This window comes from Tympanuchus pallidicinctus, unplaced genomic scaffold, assembly GCF_026119805.1.
Source record: "Tympanuchus pallidicinctus isolate F22 unplaced genomic scaffold, pur_lepc_1.0 scaffold8, whole genome shotgun sequence".
Classification (NCBI taxonomy): Eukaryota; Metazoa; Chordata; class Aves; order Galliformes; family Phasianidae; genus Tympanuchus; species Tympanuchus pallidicinctus.
This window is the reverse complement of record NW_026294802.1, coordinates 17,390,681-17,415,065: the sequence shown is the minus strand read 5'-3', so window position 1 is coordinate 17,415,065 and position 24,385 is coordinate 17,390,681. Positions and strand designations below refer to the sequence as shown.

At 35.0% G+C, this 24,385-nt stretch overlaps 1 protein-coding gene across 9 annotated transcripts in view; it reads right to left on the bottom strand.

Annotated features, from left to right (window-relative positions):
* Positions 1-24,385, bottom strand: part of ANKS1B (ankyrin repeat and sterile alpha motif domain containing 1B) — a 403,660-nt gene that overhangs the window by 356,519 nt on the left and 22,756 nt on the right. For all 9 annotated transcript variants that reach the window (XM_052667844.1, XM_052667843.1, XM_052667851.1 and 6 more), the window contains exons 2-3: positions 6,425-6,505; positions 2,875-3,031 (exon numbers count right to left, since the gene is read on the bottom strand). In XM_052667844.1, coding sequence (XP_052523804.1) covers positions 2,875-3,031; positions 6,425-6,505 — 238 coding nt within the window. The remainder of the gene's footprint in view (positions 1-2,874; positions 3,032-6,424; positions 6,506-24,385) is intronic.

Genomic DNA, 24,385 nt, shown 5'->3' with positions numbered 1-24,385 from the left:
TGATAATCGAGTCGTAGCTGTTCTGTAGATTGCAACTGCTAAGTGTTCAACCTCAAATATCAAACATATAATTCAAGAGATGGCATCTCACAGTGATGAAGTGTTTGCAGTCTACAGTATTTCTTGTTGTTTTTTGCAGTTTGCTTTCCTGTCTCAGATGCCTATTATCTGTCAGCCATTTGAAATGTCTAACCCATGGCCTATAAGGGGATGTTAAGACCTGGCATGGCCTGACCTCTAGCCATCATAGCGGGCAGCTGCGTGCCACTGAACAGCCTGACCCAGCCCTGGGGGTGCACGCATTTCTCAGCAACAACCAAACACTGGTGTGCAATTGGCACTGTCTGGTCTGAGACCAGGACAAGGGGAAGTCATAGTGCAGTGCTAACTAAAGTTACGGCGAGTAATTGCATGTATTTTACTCCATTGGCTAAACGAAGTCTTGTCAACAGCAAAAAAAATGAAGCTGTGCTTTCTGTTTTGAGAACTCAAAATTGACCAAAAAAAAAAAAATAATCGACTTTTTGGTATATTTGCAACTCCATTTTCAGTCAACGTAAATACATTATCTGCAAATTTTCAAATAGAATATATCAAATGGCAATCAGATATTGAACTCAAAAATAACATCTCTTTACCAGACTTTTATAAGATCTCTCTTACCAGAGAGAAATAACCCTCATTTCACAGTCATGTCTTATTCATGTTATTGCCTTGTGGCCGTATACATTTTTGTCTATTGTCAAGGATGAAGCACAGCAAAAATAAAATTTCATCACAAAGCTTTGATGAGCACACAGAGAACTCACCAGGAATTTGAACCACTGCCATCAAACCAAACACATATGCATTAGTTTCACAAAAACGAGGTCAAATATCTCATTACTTTCATGTCTTTGATACTTTCTTTTTTATGTCTTAGTTACAAATATTAAAAAAAATTATAAAATAAGTTTTGTTGATGATATACATTACATACAAGGCCTGCTCCGAAAGTTATACCCTCTATTTTATTATGTTGACCCATGACATCAGAGGTAGATGTTGGTGGTATGGCAGTAGAGGTTGCACCTTCCCACCATTACATTTTGTTGCTGTGTGACAGAAGGCAGCAGGGGGGCAGTCTGACAGAATGGCATCTGATGTGAACATCAGAAATTTCAGGGTATGAAATGAAGGTGTGTCACTGAATATTTCCATGCAGAAAAAATGACATCCACTGACATAAATCTACATTTGCTGAACATTTATGGAGACCAAACAATGAATGTGATCACAGTGAAGCAGTGGATGGTGCATTTCAGGAGTGGCAACATTAACGGGATCACATTTGCTGGTGCAGATTTTAAGTAGTGTGGCATGCAGGCTTCTATTCATCACTGGAGAAAAATGTATAGTTAATGGTGGTAGCCATGTTCAAAAACAGCATTTTGCAGCTGAGAAATTGTACTATCAAGTAGTGTTATTTTCCTCTGTGTGGAAACAAATAGGAAGGCATTACTTTTGGAGCGGCTTACTTATTTCATATGTGGCCCAAGACAATTCATCCTCACTCAGCGTGGCTCAGGAAAGCCAAAAGGTTGGACACTGATGTTCTAGGATATCCTACCTGTAGGCCAGTAGCCACTCCATGGCATTTTCTCCCATTCTTTTTAAATTTCTCAGCTATAGCAAGGCCTTAGAAGGTTGTGAATATCTGCGTTCAGGCAAACGAGTTTCTGCCCTTACTTTTGGTCACCAGAGTAACCCTGTTGACTCTTCCGATAACATGGACTAGACCTCCATAGAATACAACGATGAACATGCAGGCCAGATAAACACCAACATTTAGATCTGAATCTGGAGCTGACTCCTACCTTTGCATTCCATTAACCTTCTGATTACCCTTGCAAATTCAATGGATTATGATTACTACTCACATTTCATAGTCTACCTCCAGTCTTCAGGCAGTTCAGCTGATTATACAGGACATCAGATTTTCTATTTCTTAATACTAATCCTACAAATGAAACTTATAGGTATATATAGATTGAAACAGAGGTTATGCCATATGTTTGACAATAGAAAAGTATTTATTTATCATATCCTTACCAATGTTAACACTCTCATTATTTTTACAAGGACTATGTTTTTTCTACTGTATCTGTCAGGCAAGCTAATCTGTTTTCTTTTGGACAGATGTGTGCATATACACGTGCACACATACAGTTCATGTGATTTGTCACTTATCTCTGCATATCAGTTCATTTACATTACACTCAACACACAACCATTATTAATTTTATACAGTTTTTATCAGGAATATGATGTCTAGTAAAGTAAAAAAAGATACAAAGTTTATGCAAGTTAACATTAACATTTACAATGCAATAGCTGGAGTATGTCTTCATATGATTTTTCAGAAAAGTAGATGGTTCAGATTGGATATTATAAAAACTTTCTTCTCTGAAAGAGTGGTCAAGTGCTGGAATGGGCTGTTCAGGGAGGTGGGAGAGTCACTGTCCCTGGAGGTGTTCAAGAAATGTTTATATGTTGCACTAAAGGACATGGTTTAGTGGGGAACTACTGGTGGGAGGTGGATGGTTGGACTGGATGATCTAGGAGGTCTTTTTCAACCTTGGTGATTCTATGATTCTATGACAAGGATTTTTCACACTCTTTAAAGTCTAGCATTTGTTAGGTCTATGTCCAATCAGAAGAAAGATACCTGGTATACTTACATTAGAAGATCTTGTTAGTCCTGGAGAAGAAAATACTGGTACAATGGAAAACAGATCTTTTTATTTTTTCTTATTTGTCTATAAATATGAAAGATGTAAAGAGTATGTGCTGTCCTTTCCTGATGTTATACAGAACTGTTATTAATCACTTTACCTGTTCATTCACTCTGGAGTGAGATGGCCCGTGATGGATGAGAATCTTCACAATGTCTACGTCTCCTCTCCAAGCAGCCAAGTGAATAGGAAAATAACCTTTATTATCTGCCACATTAGTCGATGCTTCATACTGAAGTAATTTGAGAACTATATCCCTGGAAAACAGGAGGTAAATCTAAAAATTGCTGGGAAGCTTACTTTGCTACATTTTTATATAAACATACATATTACCAAAAAGAAAAAAAAAAAAAAGAATGTTATTCAAGTGAAACAATTATAAAAATATAGATCAATCATTTCTAAGCCTTAAATATGTAGCAAAACACAGCCAAAATATACGGTCCATGTTATGACTACAAATGAAGTCCTTCGCTACAAAAGAAGGTAGAAGGTAAGTCTCAATGCAATTGGTCTCCTAATCTTGATGGAATCTCATCTAATTGCCTATTGAGAAAAAAAATACAGCAAAGAGGATTGAGCACATCCAGGTGAAAAGAAACTCACAGTCATTTCAGAAATAAGTCACCGCATTGAAATCGTGAGGGAGACTTTAAGCTGAATTCTGTGTACTCCTGGCAAAATCAAAAAGCATGGAAACAACCACAAAAGAGTAAATCCATTGCTGAAAGACTTACTACATGGAAAGTTCCAGAAGGGACTACTCTGAGAGATTCTTAGTGCAAATTAGGTTTGAAAGACTTTTCATGTCACACTGGTTGGTCTTTCAATAGGAAGTCTAATGAAGGCCAGAGCTACAAAGTGGTTTGAAAGGCACACACTTAACAAAAAATAAAATAAAATTGAAATAAATGGGGGAAAAACAGATACACATATTAAAAAAAAAAAACAACAAAACCAACAAAAACCAAAAAACTGACCAAACAGAAAAAAAAACCAACACTCCATAACTGATATCCATAGATAATAACAATATACAGTAACTATTGGGAAAAGCAGTTCAAAATTTTCTTTACATAGATAATATTATATAATGTAGAAGTGTTTTAAAGAAATGTAAATACAGTAAACACATGATGAACTGTGCTGAACTGTAGTTGACTGAATAGTGGACACCAACTTGGAATGAGGAAAGCTTATATTTTAGTCCCCTGTCAATTTACAAAATAGTTCATAGGTCTCCTTCAAACTTCATGAATGCCCTGACCTTCCAAATTTTTCTAGCGTAGGTCTTTTTCAGTGCTCCACAGGAACTTCTCAATTCTGTAGAAATAAGTTTGAGAGAGCAAAAAATTGAGTCCTTAGCCCAGTAAAATTACTGAGCTAACTAAAATTACTTAGGGGAGATTGAAATTTGAATTCCTGCCGCAGATCTGACTTAATTACCTACAGAACTCCAATAGGAAAGAGAACTATCCTAGAGTAAGCAATGAGGAAGGAATTCATGACATACAATGAATGAGTAGGAACTTAAATGCTGTTGTCCAGCAAGTGCCCCAGCCCTAAGTAACTGGCTAGGTCATGGTGTCTTATGCTCTCACTTTTCATGAAAAACTTTGAAATCTCTTGAGTTCATCTTAGTGTAAATTGTGAAAAACTAAAACCTCAAAAGTTTTCATAGCACAAGAATCTCTCCTTTGTAGGAAGGATCTTGCCAAAAGATTGTACTCAATATTGGATTTGAATATCAAGTTTCTAAACCAAAATAGAGTGTAGAGCTATTTGTTATTTGTAATGTCTAATGAAATTATGAATATCAAGTGTCCTTCCAATTCTGTTGCTGATGGTGCTACCATTACAGCAGGGTCAGTGTAATTTGTCATTAAGCATGTCATAATGTACTTCAGATTACTTTAATAAGCTGAGCTTGAAAGATTGTGTCAGGAGCTGCTCCTTACCCTGCTGTGAGTGTAAAGGGGTTATAGCAGCCAGAGGCCACAAGTCCACATCTAGAACTTCTCTCTGACTTCAGCAGGTCAATATTGTGTCTGAAAATATCATTTCAGATTTGAATGTTCTGAAATTTAATTCTTCATGCTGCTATACATAATGGATTCAGCTTTATACAACAATATTTTTACTTTGCTGGATAATTATTAGTTTGTACCAAAAGTAGTTTTTGTCCATTTAAAACCTGAGTAATTTTTGTGAGCTAGGATGTGGGACTTCGACATTCAAAACAGTGGAAAGGCCAGCAAACAATTAATAAAAGAGAAGATATTGACTTCTCCCTTGTTGAAAAAGGATAAAGCTTAGTATTTCACAGTAAGTACTTATAGGCTATAGTAAGGACTCATATCGCTCACAGTAAGGATTTAGGAGTTAAAATATGCTAATGGGTGATTCTAAATCTTGCTACAGAACTAAGTTTTGGAGAACATATAATACCTAGTTAAACAGTATTTTAATGTTGCTTATTTATTCAGAAAGAGAATATCATATTTTGTCCAAAAGATGACTCTTCAAAAAATAAGCAGGTCTCCATAACACAATTAAATACACATTCTGAAGTTTTAATTTTTCTAAGCAAGAATGAAAAATTTGTGAAATAAATATATAAACGTAAAATTATTACAGATTTGTATTATCTTAAAGATCTGTGTCTCCAAAGTCACTGTAAACTTACTGCAAATCGTTCTCAATTTCTATTGAGTTTTGATCTCCCACAGCGTTACGTCAAAATTTTCTTCAGTGAATTGTCTTCAACCCCATTTTAGAAACAGAATGGCTGAACTGCATTAAGTGGGGCAGCTCTCACCTTTGAGATAGTGGGGTCCATCCAAGAAAGTTACAGACTTCAAAAATTGTTCTTGATCTGTCTTAATAACAGCAAGCAGTTGGCAGCATGATACAGTGGTAACATGGAGTAAGGGACAACATATAAAAACAGAGGCAACACAGAACAGACTACAAGGTGTAATCCAGAATAGGTAGCAAGTTTCCACTTTCTTTTTGTTGATTAAATTACTCAAAGAGTTCACCTGTTCACCTGCACTGGTATGCCTGTGCAGTAGCCTTCAGAGTGAATTTTGCAAGTTTTTCCCATACTTGTGGAGGAATGCATGTGTTAACTTAGTAAAAATTATAGTCACATAAAACGAGATGGAAATCTTTTTTTATGTTTTTAAGTGTGCAACTGAGCATTCTTATCATTCTACTTTTACTTTGATAATGATTAACCTATACTGTTCTTGTTTTGTACATCCATTAGACATCCACTGCACTATATATGTGCACATACATGCACACACGTATACTACAAATTTTTCTGTTGCAATTTCCTATCAGCTAAAAAGCACTAGAGATATCAATAGCAGTAACAATAAGAATAGACAATAAGAATCAGTATAGAACCTGTAAATTCTGAACTGCATTTCTCATTTTCAATTACTACATGGTATAAATGGTATAAATATATTACATGATATAAATGACAGTGTCAGAAGTTCTTCTATCACTAAAATAATCTTCCATGGGCCATAGTAAGTCTGTGTCACCATTCAATGAGTACTTCAATGCTATGCTACATATGGTAAAGCACAAAGTTAAATATCATTCTCATAAATAAGAACTAAACATGAGGTACTTACTTGTGTCCATTCAGAGCTGCGTGATGTAAAGCAGTATAGCCTGAACTGTCAGTGCAGTTTATATTTGGTCCACGCCAGATGCTGCAAATAAAGCACAATTTCAAGTTTTGGTTTGTTTTGTTTTGGTTTTTTTTTTCAGTTTGGCAAGTAAAGAAATGTCAGAAATTCAATGTATAATTCACCAAAAGATCACTGCAACAAGTGTGATTAAGCTTTACAGCAGACAAACTATCTCTGAAAGACCTTAGCATAGCAAAAGTCATGTTGATATCAATATAATTTATTTATAAAAGTTATTTTACACATTCATCATTATATCAGTCATGAACTTTATATAGGGCAATTCTCAAAGACTAATAACTGTTCTGTCATTTCAATTAGAGCTGTTCTCCCAGTATTGCTCTGGTAATTACATTGCTCTCATGATTTCCTTTTGCACTAATTTTTTCACAAGTATATATTCACCCACTTTAGGTCAGTTAGCCTAGCTTCATACTAACGTAAGATTAGAAAGAACCAATCACATCCTTTCAAGAAACACTAAATCTGTCCTTTACAATTTGCCAGATTTTTCTTCTCACTTGCCAGTTACATTTTTACATGAACTATAAAGTGTTCTGTTTTTGTTATCTTACTATATTTGAGAATTATTTTAAAGTAAGCTTCAATGTAGGCCCTGCTTCCTAGCCAGTTTCCCATCTTATGAACAGCTCACAAAATAGTAAATGAGATTTTTTGTTTCCAAGTAGAAAAATGTGACTGATAATCTAGCACACAAACAAACAAATGGAAACTGGTTATCAAAGAAAGAGTACCTTCAATTCTTTTTCTGACTAAATTTGAAGTCGACTGCATCCTTTATGGAAGCAATTTTCTACCTATTTTTTATTTAGTAACACTGTTATCATTCTTTAATATTATGACCTCCAGAACTCAAGATAATAGGTCCTGAATTACAGTATGCTTTCTTCAGCTTCTTATACAGTGTTAAATAGTCATTGGCAAACAATATTTTCACTTTACTTCATACTTTAAAATTAAATGCTGCAGTTTAAAGAAAATAATCTGAAGCTAGCAAGTAAAAAGAATTTTTAATGCTGCCACTTTCCAGGATCTGCATCAATAAAAAGGCATGTAATGCTCAGCATATGCTTTTTAAAACTCCAAACTGCTGGATATACGTTTTATTATCTGCAGAAAACTTGTTTCACAGAATGGTCTCTTTTTCTTCATTATTAATCATTATGATTAATTTGATCACAAATTTGAACAGTTGTTTGCCCATAAACAGTACATACATAAAAAATTATTTTTGTGATATGTTGTGTTCTGCAGTCAATGTAGTACCATATAGTTCTGGATACCTCACTTCTTCCTGGAAAAACTGGACTAAAATATTTTCTTGAGTGCAGAAAAGCAAAAAGCAAAGGTTTGGTTTTTTTCCATCTGCTCAAAGTCTGTAAAAAGTCTGCTCAAAGTCTGTTCTTTTCTGCAGAAGGTAAAAACCATTGTAATTTTTCTGATTAAAAAATGTTTAACTTCTTGAAACAGTAAAAACTGAGTCCTTGAAAGGACAGCCCCTCCATAATACAACTGATGTTTTTGATGTGGCAAAGACATGCAGTCATCATGTAATGGAAGGAAATCAAATCCCTATTTATTGATATAATGTCTTTTATAGTTCTGCGTAACACATACAGTTTTCTTATGCACTTGGTTCTACTCTCTTCCTTTGATTTGGATCAGTTTACAGGAGAAAGAAGCAGAAAACTTAAAGTGTTATAAAACCTCATATTTTAAATAAATATATAAACCATCAGAATATTAATTTACTTGGTCTTGCTTGCTTGCCAGCTTGCTTTGCTTTGGAGTTTTTTAGTTTTTGTGTCTCCTGGTTTTTCAAAATGCAATTCGTGTATTATTCATTATGCATTAGGCTTTTTCTAAAAATAAATAATAAAAAATAAATAGTTCTTAAAGTTCTTTCCCCCTTAATTTTCTCCTTTCATTCAGGTATGCTTCAAATTATTGTTGTAAATTTTCATTTTGGCCTTTGGATGTATTTTTCAATAGCGAAGCCATACTGATTTTTTTTTTCCAAACCTCAAACTATATAAATGCAGCTATATGAAGCTTCACAAGACACTCAGATTGGGATACAAAGGTGCAAAGGACAAAGGAGTGTGAGCAAATGCTGATGACTCAGAGACACGAGAAGGGATGGGGAGACTAATCATTATCACCTCCTAAACGGTACAGTAAGTCACATTCAAAATTGGAACTTGGTTACCACAGAATCACAGAATTGTAGAGTTGGAAGGGACTTCTGGAGACCACCTAGTCCAACCCCCTGCAGGTTCCTACAGTAGGTTACAATGGAAAACATCCAGTCAGGTCTTGAACATCTCCAGAGGAGACTCCAAAAGCTCCCTGGGCAGTTACATTTTGTAAAAAACAAAGTTTTCAGTCAATGATGAGCTAAAATATGATCACAAATGAGTTTCTTCCATTATAACTAGCCAAAATGAGGCACTAAGCTGTCTTGCTATGCTACTTCAGCTATATTGCCAAAACCAGAAAGACCTTTTAATAATAGCTTCCTCTCAATGTAGACAAAGAAAACTGACCTTTTGAAGTGATGTCAAATATTAATTGGACATAGGCTTTCCTTAGTAAGAAAACTGATTCATTTCTTTTTTACAAGCTGAAGATAATTGCATACAACAAATAGCATTTCAAAAATGAGATGAAAATGACACACTATTTGAGAAAAAGTTAGTTGATTGATTTGCTGTTTTTCAATGGACTTTGCTATGTCTTTTGCTAAAAAAAAAAAAAAATTGGAAAAAAAGAATTGTGAAGTGACTGTTACACGCATATGAACAAAAAAGCAAATAAGCAAAAGGAAATAAGTTAATTCACTTAATCATCAGAACATGGGGATAATATTTGCTGTCAACAGCACAAGAACATATATGTACAGAATGTCTGCCACAACCTTAAGTCTGCGTTCATCACATTTCTCATCTGCACATATACTCACAGTATTTCATTACCCATGTACTAACAGTTATGGTCTTAATGTGATTGTGCTACCAAGATGAAAGGAAAACATTTTGGTAAATAATAAGAGTTGTTAAAATCTGAAGAGAGCTGCTTGATGACCTCAGTGTCTATCTGCCCATTGGTTTCATTTAAACTTTATCTGACAAGTGATAACGCTCTTTGACATTTCCTTCTCAGAAGTGATGTGGAAAAGAAGAGGATGACACTGCCTTGATGAAATCAGTTCCTTCAGAGGAAAAGGACAGAGGAAAGTTCTCGTGGCACATATTCGGGGGGTCTAAACCCTGTCAAAGGCTGAGAAACCTACCATATGCCTTAATCTCACACCTCCTACTCCTCTCCCCACTACCCTAGGTCTTCAAGATACTTTGAAGATGTTCCTAGAGATCTACTTTTCAGGACTACAGAAGTAGTGAATTTTACAGTGCTAAGTCAGTTCTAGTAGTGGGTTAGCTCTAGGGAATCCTAGGCTTCGTCCTGTCCCCACATGTCAGCAATAAACACCAAGCAGCTCATACAAATCCAGATTCCCTATTATTCAAGTGTTCCACAGAAAAAATATGGAATTATATACATATAGATATTTGTGTTCTGAGTCAATCTTCCAAAATTGCTGTGTCTATTGTTACATAATCTGTCAAATACATTGCCAAAAGATATCAGAGTACATAATCAGGTTCTTATGCTAAATATTTGTTCTGTCTACATTCATACAAATTTTCAATCACGTAAGCTGAGCTTATACAAAATGTATGGACAAATTAAAGAGCAACACTGAAAATGCATATTGTTGCACAATATTGTATACATCATCAGTTATTCAGACACATAATAGTAATTTTACTTGCTGTGATCATTAGCAAAACAGTTCCCAATCTCTATGCATAAATAAATCAAACTGACAACCATGTTGCTGTAACCTATTTAAAGTAATAATATTATTTATCAAACATAGAAGTGCTTAGTTTTAGTAAATTTTATTTTATTTTCTTCCAACAGATTCCTCTTTGATAGCATCCAGTGTTATATTAGGTATCTTACTCTGTATAAAGAATGTATGTCTTTTTCATGTAAAGCTTTACCTATTATATACAGTACTTTGAATTTGAGCTGCATTTTTCAATTCCTTCAAGGAAAGTAAACTTAAATTCTTGCTTTAGTGAAACTGAGCAAAAACCCTGCTAGAAATTCACTCTTTAGAGCATAATAAATACCAGAAGGCATCACAGAATCACTGAATATCCTGTTCTAGAAGTTATAGGTTTAATCTGTCAAAAGTAGGTGATTTCTTGAAAAAGGCTGTGCCAGTGCCTCACTGCTCTCTGAGTAAAGAATTTTCTCCTAACATCTAACATAAGTCTTCCTTCTTTTAGTTTAAAGTCATTCTCCTTTGCCCTTAATAAAACTCAGACTCCATCTTTTTATAAGCTCCCTTTAAAAACTGAAAGGATACAATCAGACCCTGGAGCTTTCTCTTAGCCAGGCTGAACAGGGTTTCTCTTGGCCAGCTCCCTCAGCCTTTATCCACAGGAGAGGTGCTCCAGCCCTCTCATCTTTTTTTATGGACCTGCTCTAACAGTTCCTCATCTTTTTTGTGCTGGGGGCCCTAGGCCTGGTTGTAGTATTCCAAAAGGGACCCCACAAAGGCAGAGCAGAGGGAGACAATTGCCTCCCTTGCCCTGCTATCTGCTCAGTGAACTTTAACAATATATAAATAAAATAACTTTCACTGTGTATTGAAGTACTTTCACTGTTTCACTGTGAAATGCATTTCAAACACTCTTCATTTTTGAATGTGTGGCATATGCTTAGCTTGTTTTGATTCCTGCTGCCTAGTTGTGTCAGTTTAAGCAATACAACAAAAATTTGTGGTCAAATAATTTAAGAGATTAAGCACGTTAAGGCTCTACAGCAGCTTATTCCATTCATTTTCTTTAACCTAGATCCTGTTACAGTCTTGGCCCTAAGTAGTTTAAGCCTGGAAAAATCAAGAACTTTACTGAACCATGATGTTATTTCCATGCTGATTCTGTTCAACTGGTGTAATTTTAGAAGCACAGGGTTGTTTAAGTTGGAAAAGACCTTCAAGTCCAACCATGAACCTGATCTGATGAGTACCACATACCACACCTCTCCCTGTCATATCCACACATCTCTTAAACACCTCCATGGATGAATAGTCTATCACTTCCATAGGCAGTTCATTCCAGCACTTGACAACTCCCTTCCATGAAGAAATTATTCTGAATATCCAATCTAAACTGCCCACGGTACAACTTGAGATTATTTCCTTGTGTTCTATCACTTGTCACCTAAGAAAAGACATCATCCTCTCTACGTCCTCCTTTCAGGTGATTGTAGAGAATGATGAAGTCTCCTCTAGCCTCCTCCTCCATAGACTAAACAGCAACTAGCTCCCTCACTTGCTCCTCCTGTTTTTTCAGTCCCTCCACCAGCTTACTTGTTCTTCTTGGCACATCTCAGCATTATAACTATTATGAATTCTATTATATATTGTAACACATTTACATATTAATAGGATATTAAATATCAGATGTTGGACATCATATTTGTATTGACTATCATAAGTAATTGATGTTCAATATTCCACTTCCTTCCTCAATACCATATGCAAGAACTGTCTGTTAATTTAGAAAACGTGAGTCCATATGTCTAAGCTCTGTTACCTTGAAGTCTCCTAAATAGCTGGATATCATGCATGAAGTTCACTGCAAGTATATACTGTTCATTATCAAGACAGAAAGGATGACAAAGAACCTGCAAGTTGTCCTTCCTCTTTCTAAGTGTATTATAAGTGGCCACATTAATCCAACAAACCTTATTTCAGTAATAGGCCAAGAGTTTTACAAGACATTTGCCTGTGCAAGATGTACAGGTACAGTCTACATTCCTTAAGTTTCATAGTAGTAAGAGATTATTATTGAAATGGCACGTAGGCAATAATTGAAGGCAAATCTAGCTTCCATTTTACTTTGTCAATGAAGATTTCCAGAAGTAAAAGAAATCCCACTATGCAGCAAATTGTGTACAAAATTCTGCTCAAGTATCACCATTCCTGCCTTCAAGAACATGTAGAGATAAGCTAAAAAAGGAGCACAGAGAAAGCCATTTGATTCCTTACTGTGGATATACAGTAGGCATTCACAAAAAAAAATAATGCTGGGAAGCTTCAGGAGTGTCTGTGATTCCATGCATCTCTGAAGGGAAGAGAAGTGTTTCTTCCTCCCATCTGCTGTAGAAGCATCTAGTACACACACAACTCCTTTTGAATGCTAACTGGGAACAGGCAAGTGAGGATAAATTATCCCTCCCGTCTAGCCTATCAAAGATATGGCCATCAATAACAACCTAATAATGTTCATCTGTACAGAGCATTCCTATTATACACAGTTTGCTTGAGTTCAGAATTTGGTTCTGAAAGTCTGTCTTAAGAATTATATGCACAAAAATGAATATCAAGCAGTACAAAAAGAGAAAAAAAATCATAAAAATAACATTATGAATTTAGCACTACAAGTATGTTTATCTTTCATAGATCAGGATTCTTTCCTCCATAAGGAGGTACAAGAGCTGGTTAGAAAATTATTTTTTTCCAAATATGCAAACAACAGAATCATCACTTAAAGTGACAACATAGTGTGGAATGTAAAAAGGGTAATTAAAACAAATCATATGGAACAAAGGCATCATATCCAACAATCTATGACTTAGGAAATAATATCTTGGCTGTAATTATTGTTTTTCAAGTTTTGCCAGATATCACTGTTTAAACGAACAAACTTAACAGGCTACATCTACCCAGGCTAAAATTTAGAGGAAGGTGAAAGTTCTTAGAAATATATAAATAGCTTGAATTTCAAACAGACAATCTAGCATATTTGCCCATATGAATGGTAATTCTTAAAGTTGTCAACTATATTTTTGATTGGAGAATTATGAGGCTGTTAGAGTCAGGACTTCCATCTGCCATCCACACTTTCTTCCATGGAACAAGCTGAGAGAATGCCAGTTGTAAATGACAGTTCAGTGTGTAGTTGAGGCAGAATCCCAAATAAATAGAGAGAGACAAAAGTTCATAACATCAAGAATACCCTTAGCCACAAGTTTCACAGAGACAGTGTGACACTGCTGTGCATTGTCATTTGAATAATCCTGGGGCAACAAAAGGATTGCAATTGAGGGAAACAGAGATGGTCTTACAAAAACATTTTGACAGTTAGGATGTAAGGAGCAACTCTAAATGAGCTTCTTAAGCAAGAAATTACAGAACATACACATGAATACATCCAGACCACAAAATGCCCAAACTAAGCCAGCACAGTACTGTGCTGTATAATATTATGTTCATGTTCATCAGCATATCCACAAGGGAGCAAAAGAGACAACAGAAAATGGGGGAGCTCAAACAATAGTCTGCCCTAGCTGCTCCTGAGCTCATCACAGGGGGAGTCATCAGCCCATCAAAGGCCAGGTCTCTACAACCCCAACAAAACACAGAAGCTCAGGAGAAGGTAGGAACCTAAATTATGAACTCAGAGTAAGAAATATTTAGTTCGGGCTGTCCTATGAGAATCTACCTTTGTTTCTATGGGTGACATCCATCAAGATGAGGAAATGCAGAACATGTACCTTCTCAGCTGAGGGTAGTTACTGCACAGGGGTAAGGGACATCTGATGGGATTGCACAATACAGCCTAGGAGATGTTTGTGGAAGAACCAAAGGAAAAAGAGTGGAAAAATAGAGAAATAAAGAGCCAATCACATTGTCTCTGCAGTTATCTGTGCAGTATAATTGTCTGGCTGCACTACATATGACCTTAATAAATTCAATTTTGAGTTTCCTGACTGAAGGACTCTATTCGGTGTATATGTGTAAATATAAGAGTCCAACAGCCAACAACTGGGTCAGAGCATGAGTTAATGGACCCATGAGAGCCACCAACTGGAGTGGAACCATCATTCAGTGGGTTCATGTGACCATGGATCTTGCTACTGTAGGGAATATAGATGTGCAAAAGTGTGTGATCACTAGCAAAGATCAAACAAATTAGCTAAAAAGTAGGTATGTGACAGACTTAGGCCACTGGTAGATACATTCTAGAAGTCTGCAGATTAGACATTATGCATACATGCATGCACACTTAGACATGCTCAGTTTGGTAAAGAATCTAACTAGAAAAAAAAATTGCTGAGGAGCACTCTATCTTTCTAGTTAAGTACTTCATACCATAAAAATTAAATAAGAGAAATCCAAGTTGAAGTCACATAAATTAGATCAACAGAACTGGAATTCTGCTTGAGTTGGGAATCAATTTCATTCAAAGACACGTCCTTTTGCATTGATAGTTAATACTTGTATCAGTAAAACTGTTATACTTTCACATATTATATGTTGGTATGTTGTTGTTTTTTTTTTAATAAAGAAGAAACACTGATTTTTTGGATGATGTAATAGGTGATGAAATGGTCATTCTTAATTAAAGGAATCTTGTTTTGCATTTGGCCTTTATCTAGCCAGAAAGAATTCATCATTCTTTATGGAATATTCATCTGGAAGTACATTGTCTGGATATAAGGCATAATACTGTGGCTATATTCAGAGAGGAATATGTTCCTGACCAATATTGGTTAGCTTTGCCTTATCCTTACAGTCAAGACCAATTTGCCTTGAGTCGTTAAAAGGGAGAAAGCTTTCATCAGTTATGACTGCAGGATTTCTCTGTATTCCAGTTGTCTACAGGGACAATCTGAGGTTTTGCTTAGTTCATAGCAAACCTAGTAACTCCAGCTTGTCTGTGACGAGTCAGACAGATCCTTGGATTCATTCCAGAGTTCTGTCCTTGAGAATTCAGTCATCCAGATAGGAAAAAAAATGTTAACTCTCATTCTACATCATCCTGCACCAAAACTCCATATGAACATCTATTAATCAAATTACTAACTCCAAAGCTAGATCAGAAAGCAGTATCCTTCATAAGCAGAATCACTGATGCTTAAGCAGTCTGAATTATGTTTTTAAATTGTTGTTATGATATCTCCAGGTATACTCTTACATGATCTGAGCAATCCAGAGTAATGCCATACGCCTAATGCTGAAGACCATTGCATCAGATTAACTGTTCTGGTGGTGGCAACTCCACATGGCATACCATGTACCATGGATTTAGGCTGCCTATATATATAAATTACAGAAGTTCCACACCGTTGTTACAAATCAGATCTATAGGCTTTGTCTAAGGTCACTGAATTGATCAACATCAACCACCTGCATTAAGTAATATTAGCCTACATAATAGAGAAAAAAATAAGAAGACATAATTAAGATGTATGTTTTTAAGTACGCATATAAATACATATATTGAACTCCAATTAGAAACACAAACTATTCTCAGACAACTACTCTTTAGTGAAATTACATAAACAATATTTTTTTTCTGTAACTACAGCAATGAAAGTGGATCTTCTGAAGGGTTCTGAAAGCCCCTGCATATCTCATGATTATAAAATATGCTTATGTAAAGACATTAGTATGTATGGACACTGAATTACGTTACGTATTATCAGTATTTTCTTTAGAAGAAAAGAGTATGTTCTCAGATAGAGCACTCCAATTTTTTTTTCTTTTGTAAATAACAGCTGAGATCTAAAATCCAAAAATCACCTTATTTCATGTTAGAAACAAACTGAAACAAGGTCAAACTTCTCTTTCTTTCAAGAACTTAGATATATTGACATATTTTGTTAGAAGGGATTTTTTTAACTATTCTGTTTTAAAACCAGCACATTTAAAAACATTTAAGTGATTAATTATGCATCTTGAAACATTTATTGACACTTTGTTATATATAAAATCAAAACTCCTAAATCTCTCATACTTGAAGCAGCATCAGGAAGTATACAACACATATTTAAAAAATTGAGATGTGAATGTTGTTCTAACTACGACCTCATTGCAGAATTACAGATTGTTCATCCTAGAAGGCAACAAAATGAGATTCTTTGTTATGGCTCTAGGATATACAGAACAGAACTCTCTATAGAATTTGCAATTCAGCAGCTTTTAATATGTTGTCTTCCATTGTGGGTTTCCTGAAAAGCAGAGAAATTCAAACAGACACTAGAAAAATGGGCATAAGAAAAAAAATGCTATGCTTCTCCCCTTGACTCTAGAAGGCTATTTCATATCTTATTCTCAGTTTATGCTGAGACCGCATAACCTAAAATAGAGTCCTTGTGGCATCTGATCTTCAACACACTGGGCTATTATAATGTGATATGTTTGTATGTTGTTAGTGCAGTACAGAAAATATGGATAAAAAAGATGTTGGATGAAGCTTTGTTCTGTGGGACAAAAATTACTAAAGAAGGAAATTTTTTAACTAGGAACAATTTGGGCAAAACTTCTCTAACCTATGTTCAAGCTGATCAGAATAGCTGGACAAAAAATAAAAGCATTTCAATAACAAAAACAGATAATTAATCCCATAATATCAAAATAGCAGTATGCTACTAAGCATGCATTTCATTTGCTCTGCTTTGCCAACAGAGGTCAGAATTACTTCAGCAGCACCCAAAGCATTAATATGATCATGACTAGAATTACTTAATCAGCACAAAATTACTTGCACAAATACCATACTTTAACTAGACATGCCAAAGTTTCAGAACTTCACATTTTTAAAGATGTTCCAAAGCTACTGGGTATACAACAAGAATGTCACCACTTTAAAATTTAATGAACAAACAAAATAATTTATGATATGAACTAATAAATACACAGAAAAAATACAATTCGGTCAACGTGATGCTTCTTATTGAAAAAAAATCATTTGTGACACATAGCTTGGAAGGCAAAATGTAATTAGAGTAAAAATATGCACTAAAACTACAGTCTATTTATGTTAGAATTCCCTATTCAAATCCATTGTATGCTATTGTCTCTATTTTATTAAAAACCTTATCAAATGTAGAAATGAAATCCAAGACTGAGAGGTTTAAATGACACAGATTCTTCTGCTACAAAGGAAGACCTGGGCTGATGTAGCACCAAATATCTTAAAAAGGGGGGGTGGGGGGGGTGGGGAACATATTTATTCCTAAATGTACCTAAAATGAGCACTGTACTTTGAGTTCTACAAAAACAAAGAAATAGTAACAATAAAATTATTTGTATCCCCAAGAAGTTCTACTGGCACACATTTTCTAGAAAATGAAACAGCCAACTATTCTAAATGCTGCAAGGGCTCTATTTACTTTCAGTCTCAGATTGTGAACTTATCATCAATCCTAAAATACAAATGCTAAATTTGAAAAAAAAAAAAAAAAAAAGTAGAGGAATTTAAGAGTAATCTTATAATCTTTCTGCTCCTTAAAATAGAATAAATAGAATACTCCACAAAATCTGCTTTTGTAGATCACTTTACACAAAATTCATTACAGGACTTCAGGCATTATAGGAATAATTTATTGTTCTTTCTAAACTGCCTTTTCAGTAAGAGATATTTGGAGAACCCAAATTTGCATGCAAATATTCCTGCCAATAAACAGATTTTGAGTAACACTGGAAAGATAACCCAGTTTCATAGTAAAACACTATGCAAAATGATTCATCCCAACACCTTCTCTCTGTAATCTACTATTAGCAACATGGTACATTCAAGACATTAAATAATTCTTACTAATGTTTAGTTATGTTCAATGCCAACAATGTTCTTAGTTTTTCATATAACGATATAATTAATTTCTATATAATGAGTAATTCCTGACTAAATATCTCAGATACTAAAGTAAACATGACATACAAGAATAGACTGTCCTACAAGTAAAAAGGGGAAGTGATACACAAAAAAAAGTTATGGTGTGTATTTGAGAGATGACAGATTATTTCTTTTTCTCCTTTATTACTCCATAAATCACATACATTTTATGACAAAGATCATTAAATATAAATCTTTGGACAGAGAAAGGATTTCTTATTTGTGAAATCATTAGAAAGATTAACATTTTTAGAGAATGATACAAGGTCTGTGAATATGTATGTGCCAGATTCCCTGGAATCTACTTAATAATAACTGTTAAAAGAATTCAGTCCCAAAGCCTGAAAAACTGGTTCTTGTTGAATTTATCTTATGCTAAATGTTGATTAAGAATTTGAAGAGAAAAAAAAAGACCTTGTTTGTTTACATCTCATTTTTTAGGATCTCTTTCAACAAGAAATTTGTCTGTTAGTTCAATCTTGACAGCATAATTATTCTGATAAACCAAGAAATCATTTCACCAGAGCGTGCACGGTCTGATTTGGGGTTGTAGGATGAGGAAGATATTCCTGGCCCAAAAAAAAATACTTGTTATATCTGGAGTCATATCAGAAAAATACACATATATACCTATCCTTCCAGTGGAAAGCAATTTATGAAGTGGTGGACTGGCATCTCAAAAGGCAAGAGAGTTCATCCCATATTTGTATGAAATACCTGCATTGATAAAAAGTCTCACTCCTTTAACGTTTATAAGTGAGAAAGTGAATTATCTAGAGATACGTTACAAGCACAAGGAATTACCAGCCATGATCAAAAATAATTCCACACAGATTTTAATCATGCTAGTTTTAAGAGTACTGTATGGACAGCTTGTAAAAAGTTTTAAGAAATAATGGAGTCAAATGAATTTGAAAGGTTGTTTTCTTATAAGCAGAGACACACAATGCCAGGATTCAGATCTGGGCAGTTCATAGTTGTAAAAATTTTAAATCTGCATCAAACAAAAACAGAAAGAAAATTTCTGGAAAACAGAAAATGTTAACAGTTCAACAGCAATGAAGCAACAGATTCTCATTAGAGTGCAATACAAATTTTAACCTAGTTGGCCAAATAGGTTTGCCACCTAGGAGATAAAAATTTAGTAACAAATTCAGGACATGACATCATTTCAGAATGTCTTTAGAGGCTTATTTTAAATGTCAAGATGAAATTTATGACTTCAGTTTTGAAGTCACCATCGTTACAAAATCTTTCACCTAAAAGATGAAAAGATACAGGACTGTCATTTTAAATTTGAAAACAGAAACTCTTTCTCTGATAGGCTTTCATACACTCCCCAATTATTGTGAGCAAACTGAAATCTAACAAACTCTACAGATGCTCACATTTCGGTACTGGTGTTTTGTTTACTTGGCCTCCAGGTTGAACTGATTTAGTCCTCATAAAGTATTTTGATTTGTAAAAGGGTAACGGACAACATAGAATCACAGAATCATAGAATCAGGAAGGCTGGAAAAGACCTCCAAGATCATTCAGTCCAACCTACCACCCTAAACCATGTCCCTCAGTACAACATCCAAATGTCTCCCAAACACTGCCAGGGATGGTGACTCAACCAACTCAATCTAGAATGTTAATATGCTTTTGAGTTTGAAGTACAGTCTGGATCACTAAGACCATTTGCATCTGTTCAGCTTCTGGAAGTTATGCCATAGAAAGATCATCTGCATCTGTTTAGCTTCCAGAAGTTATGCCATGGATTGTTTGTAGGTTAGGACTCTCCATTCTGTCAGACTATCATGTCAGTTCCCATTCTGCTTTCAGTCTGAACCCAGTTCAGGCTGCATCAGCAACAGTAAACTACAGGTGTCCAGGAGCATTCTCTGGTATTGAGACCATGCTGGCATAGAATGCTCTACTCTTATATTATGTAAACCTTCCAAACAGTATAGCTGCATCCAACTTGGAGCCCCAGGCCCATACTAATTCATCAGCTGTGCCTGGTACCTCACTCTCTGGGAGAATCTCACATGGCAATATCCAGATGTTGCCTGGCATGTTTAAGATAGATTTAGCCTCACATTCCTGTCACAGATTTAGCAGATACCAGTCTCCTGACAACAGCACCCCGCATTCTGGAGGATATAAGAGCAATGTTGTCTATGTTTGGGTCCAGATGGATCTGATGAACATCTGTCCACTGTTCATGTTTGTGCTTTATGTGCTTGAGTCTCCCAGCAGATGGCACAGTGGCAAACCCTCTGCCAGACTAGAGAACAAAAAGTAAGGGAAGTTATATATGTGAATATCCCAAACTGAATTCTTTCAACCTTTCTCACAAACACACTTATGTTAATTAAAATTCCTAGCAGTGCAACCATAATTGCATGGTATATCTGCAGTGTAGTCTACCAGCCCTATTCTCTGGTCTCAAGTTAAGAAAGGAATCTGCAGTGGACTCAGACAGTGGCTTTATTTCAGGAAAAGGCTTTTAATAACTATAGTGGCATGAATCTCCTCTTCCTCTTAGAAGAAAGAATACCTATAAAAAAAGCAGACTTTAAAAAATGGTTCAGAATAAACAAGATAGGCACAGACCTGAAAAATTCCACATCAAAAACACTCAAATTTAGGTTCTATAGAGCAACGTGAGCTCTTGGAAAAAAAAGCTCACTTCCAAATTGCTTGGAAGGAACCCAGAAGTGACTGGGTGAGAGAAAAGAATTCCTCCCACAAAGAGGAAAAGAGTTGAAATTAAGGTCAGCCAAAGCCTTTACTAAATTGACATATTTCTCATTTCATCACAAATCAAGGAAAAAGAATCCTTCTTAGGTAAAAGGATCTGGTTACACACTGGAAAATTGGCCTAAAAAATCAAGAAAACTATTTCAAATTATTAAATGATCTATTAAGAAAGAAGAACATGTTAGTAGGCCATGCTATCCTCTTTACTTTTGTACACTGTGATGGTCATGCATTACAGATACTGCTGGTCAGAGTTCTGGTTTCTGCCACATGCAGAAGTCTAGAAGTCTAGAAGTCAAGCATAGTGTAACCTTTGGGAACGATAATATCTGTACTTGGGAGATGAGAAAACAGAATCAAACTGAAGCCCTTTTAGATTGGCTTGGGTATTACCTGTGCAAGGAGAAAAAAAAAAGGAAGAAAAAGATGCTAGTAAGAGAATTATAATGATACAAGAGGGAATGGGAAAAATAGAAAAAAATAGCAGTGATTCTACTAAATTGCACAGAGCATTCGTCAACTACCAGATTAAAATAATAACTGAATTTAGTTATGATATAAAATACACATTATTTTATTAATCTTTGTTTACACTTTCCAGTGATGTGGTTCACTATGAGTTTAAAGAAATATATAGTCCTATACTTAGACTCCAACACACAGACATCAATTAAAAAATAAAATAACAATAATCCATATGCAGACAATCCACAGTGAGAAACTACATCTCACTTCACGTATAATGCTACCTTATTTTAAGCTTAAAACATTTTAAATATAGTTATTGCTCTAAGCAAAGACAAACATCTACAAACACAGGATAAGACAATCTTTTAAAGGCTACATACTGTGGATAATTTCGTAAACAAGAGATGTTGTATACAGTGTGATTACTCACTTCTTCCTAAGGCCTATTAAGTTCTCTAGATTTTTTTCCAAACACAGACACTGTGCAATATCAAGGAGAACTCATATCCTTTAATATCTCTGAAGAAAAAAACGTTCTCAAAACAACAACAACAACAAAAAAACAACTTGTGGATTTTCTCCACAGAAATGCCCCACTTAAATTCTCCCTATACTGAACTCAACGTAAGCCTTAAATAAATAAGAAATTATACAAAACCCAACATAGCTACTATAGAAATCAGCATCAATATTTCAGCATTGCAAAGACAGGAATAGGAAATTATTTTTTTACTCCAACATCTGGTACTATCCTACTACACATAAATTGTACATAAGCCGAATGAACAAAGTTACTTTGTCAATAATTCAGACAATGTAAAAGTACCTATTCTTCACATATTTCTGTGTATTGGTTCTATTTTCTTTTCTTTTTCTTGTACTCGTATACTGAAAACATAAAATGAGCAGTGCTTTCCTGATAATTCTTCTTATGTGGGGGATAAAGATTTTTTAAACAAAGCTACATTTTCAGGATAAAACGAAATGACAAATTCTAGTACAAATCATCAGCACAGTTACATACAATTGTTACTGAGAATAAACATCTCTTTCCCGAAACTAAGGGAAGAAGTTTCTTTCATAAGAATAGAGGCTGAGAGGGCTGGGACTGTTTAGGCTGGAGAAAGCTTAGGGAGAATTTGATCAATAAGTATCTGATATAAGGGTATAAAGAGTGTCCCAGAGGCACTGAGCAAGGAGGCAAGAGGCAATGTGCACAGACTGAAACACATGTAATTCCATCTGTTGAAATAAATAGACCTAGTCATTTGAAACCAGGAAGTGGTGGGTCTGGGTTTTTTTTTAAGGATTCACACCAAAGCAAAATTAGAACAACTCCATTTTGCTGTCAGTAGCTGTCAGAAGCTATTCCTGAATCACACAATGCTTTCATGAATAACTCATTTATTGAATTTAAGAGTGGTGGATAACTACATATCAGAAAGGATAAAATAAGTATTGTCCTACACTCCCTATGATCTAAAATCACTGAAGATGCAGTACCAACTAATCCCAGGTTCCATTACTACTGGTCCCACTTGCAGGAAATACAAAAGGATGTACGTTACTCAGAGTCATCTCAGAAAGGAAAAGAATATGATCCAGAATATTTCAGCATTAAGGAGTCTGCTTACCAAATGAGTAGAAAAAAAGTGACTGGTGGTGAACTTTGTGCAGATTCCTTTCAAGACCAATTAGTGAAGCAGTAGGCATCTCTCAGCAGGAAAGAAGATTAAGAGAAGAATAAGTCTGTGCTGTGATAGCATATGAGAGAAAGCTGGGGAGATGTATGAGAGCTGCACTGACTTAGAATTCTAAGGACAAAGACTTTGTGATTAAAGGGTTAAAGCAACAGATATTTTCACTGCTGTCAACCTGGTCTGTCAGAGTTCAGATTTACCAATTATCCTGAAGCCAGCTGTCCATACAGTTTTGTTCTAAATTTAGTAGCCTAGGGAAAATGTTTTCTTTCTAAATTAAAATGATTTGCCAAAGATGGGGTAAACCACGGCCAAGAAAAATACCCACTTAGCCATACACATACACTCACATATTCTCCCTCAATAACCGCACACTTTTTTGCTTTTACTCTCACCCTGTTTCCTGAAAAGCATCTTCAGATTTTAGAAAAATACTCAGTTATATTTGTTTTCTTTCTGTCTTTTCTTCATTCTTCCTGCTATATTTCTTCCCTTGATAAATCATTTTTTACAGAAGTTTCCATTTTCCAGATGCTTATGCTTATATTGAATCCTGTGAATTCAGATCCCTATGGAAAACTGAAATTTGTTGAGATTTAATTAAATTCTTAATTTCAACAAATATATTTTTAATTTTATGCTCAAATTAATGGATACTCTTCAAGACTGACTAAGATTGAAGTTCAATTGAAAATTCTAAAATAAAAGCATGCTTTAATAGCAGAAGATCAAGATAAACAGAGGATAACTTGAAAATAAAACTCAGCATGTTACTGTATTAACAACAAACTAGAAAATCAGCATTAAAATTAATTATCCCTATAGGAACTCCTCAAAACTTACTAAGACTCACACCAAACCAAAACATAAGAATAGCTGCTCTTTTTATAAATATTAGTGATAATTTTAAATTGTATTCTGAATTTTTTTCAATTTTAAGCTTGACAAAGAATGAGAGTTTTGTTTTATTATGACCGTAACTATCACAAAATCACTTCAGAAAGCAAGCAATGCATATGGAAGACTCTGGGAGTTGCATAAGGTTAGATCAATTTAAATTAACCCTTTAAAAGTTTGATTAACTTAGTCACCTGTATAATGTATCACTGACATTACTTCTTTCCATTTCTAATTCACTGTTAGGTTTTCCATGAGTTTTCAGCAATGCACTTCACTGTATATTTCAAAATACCTTCATAGGA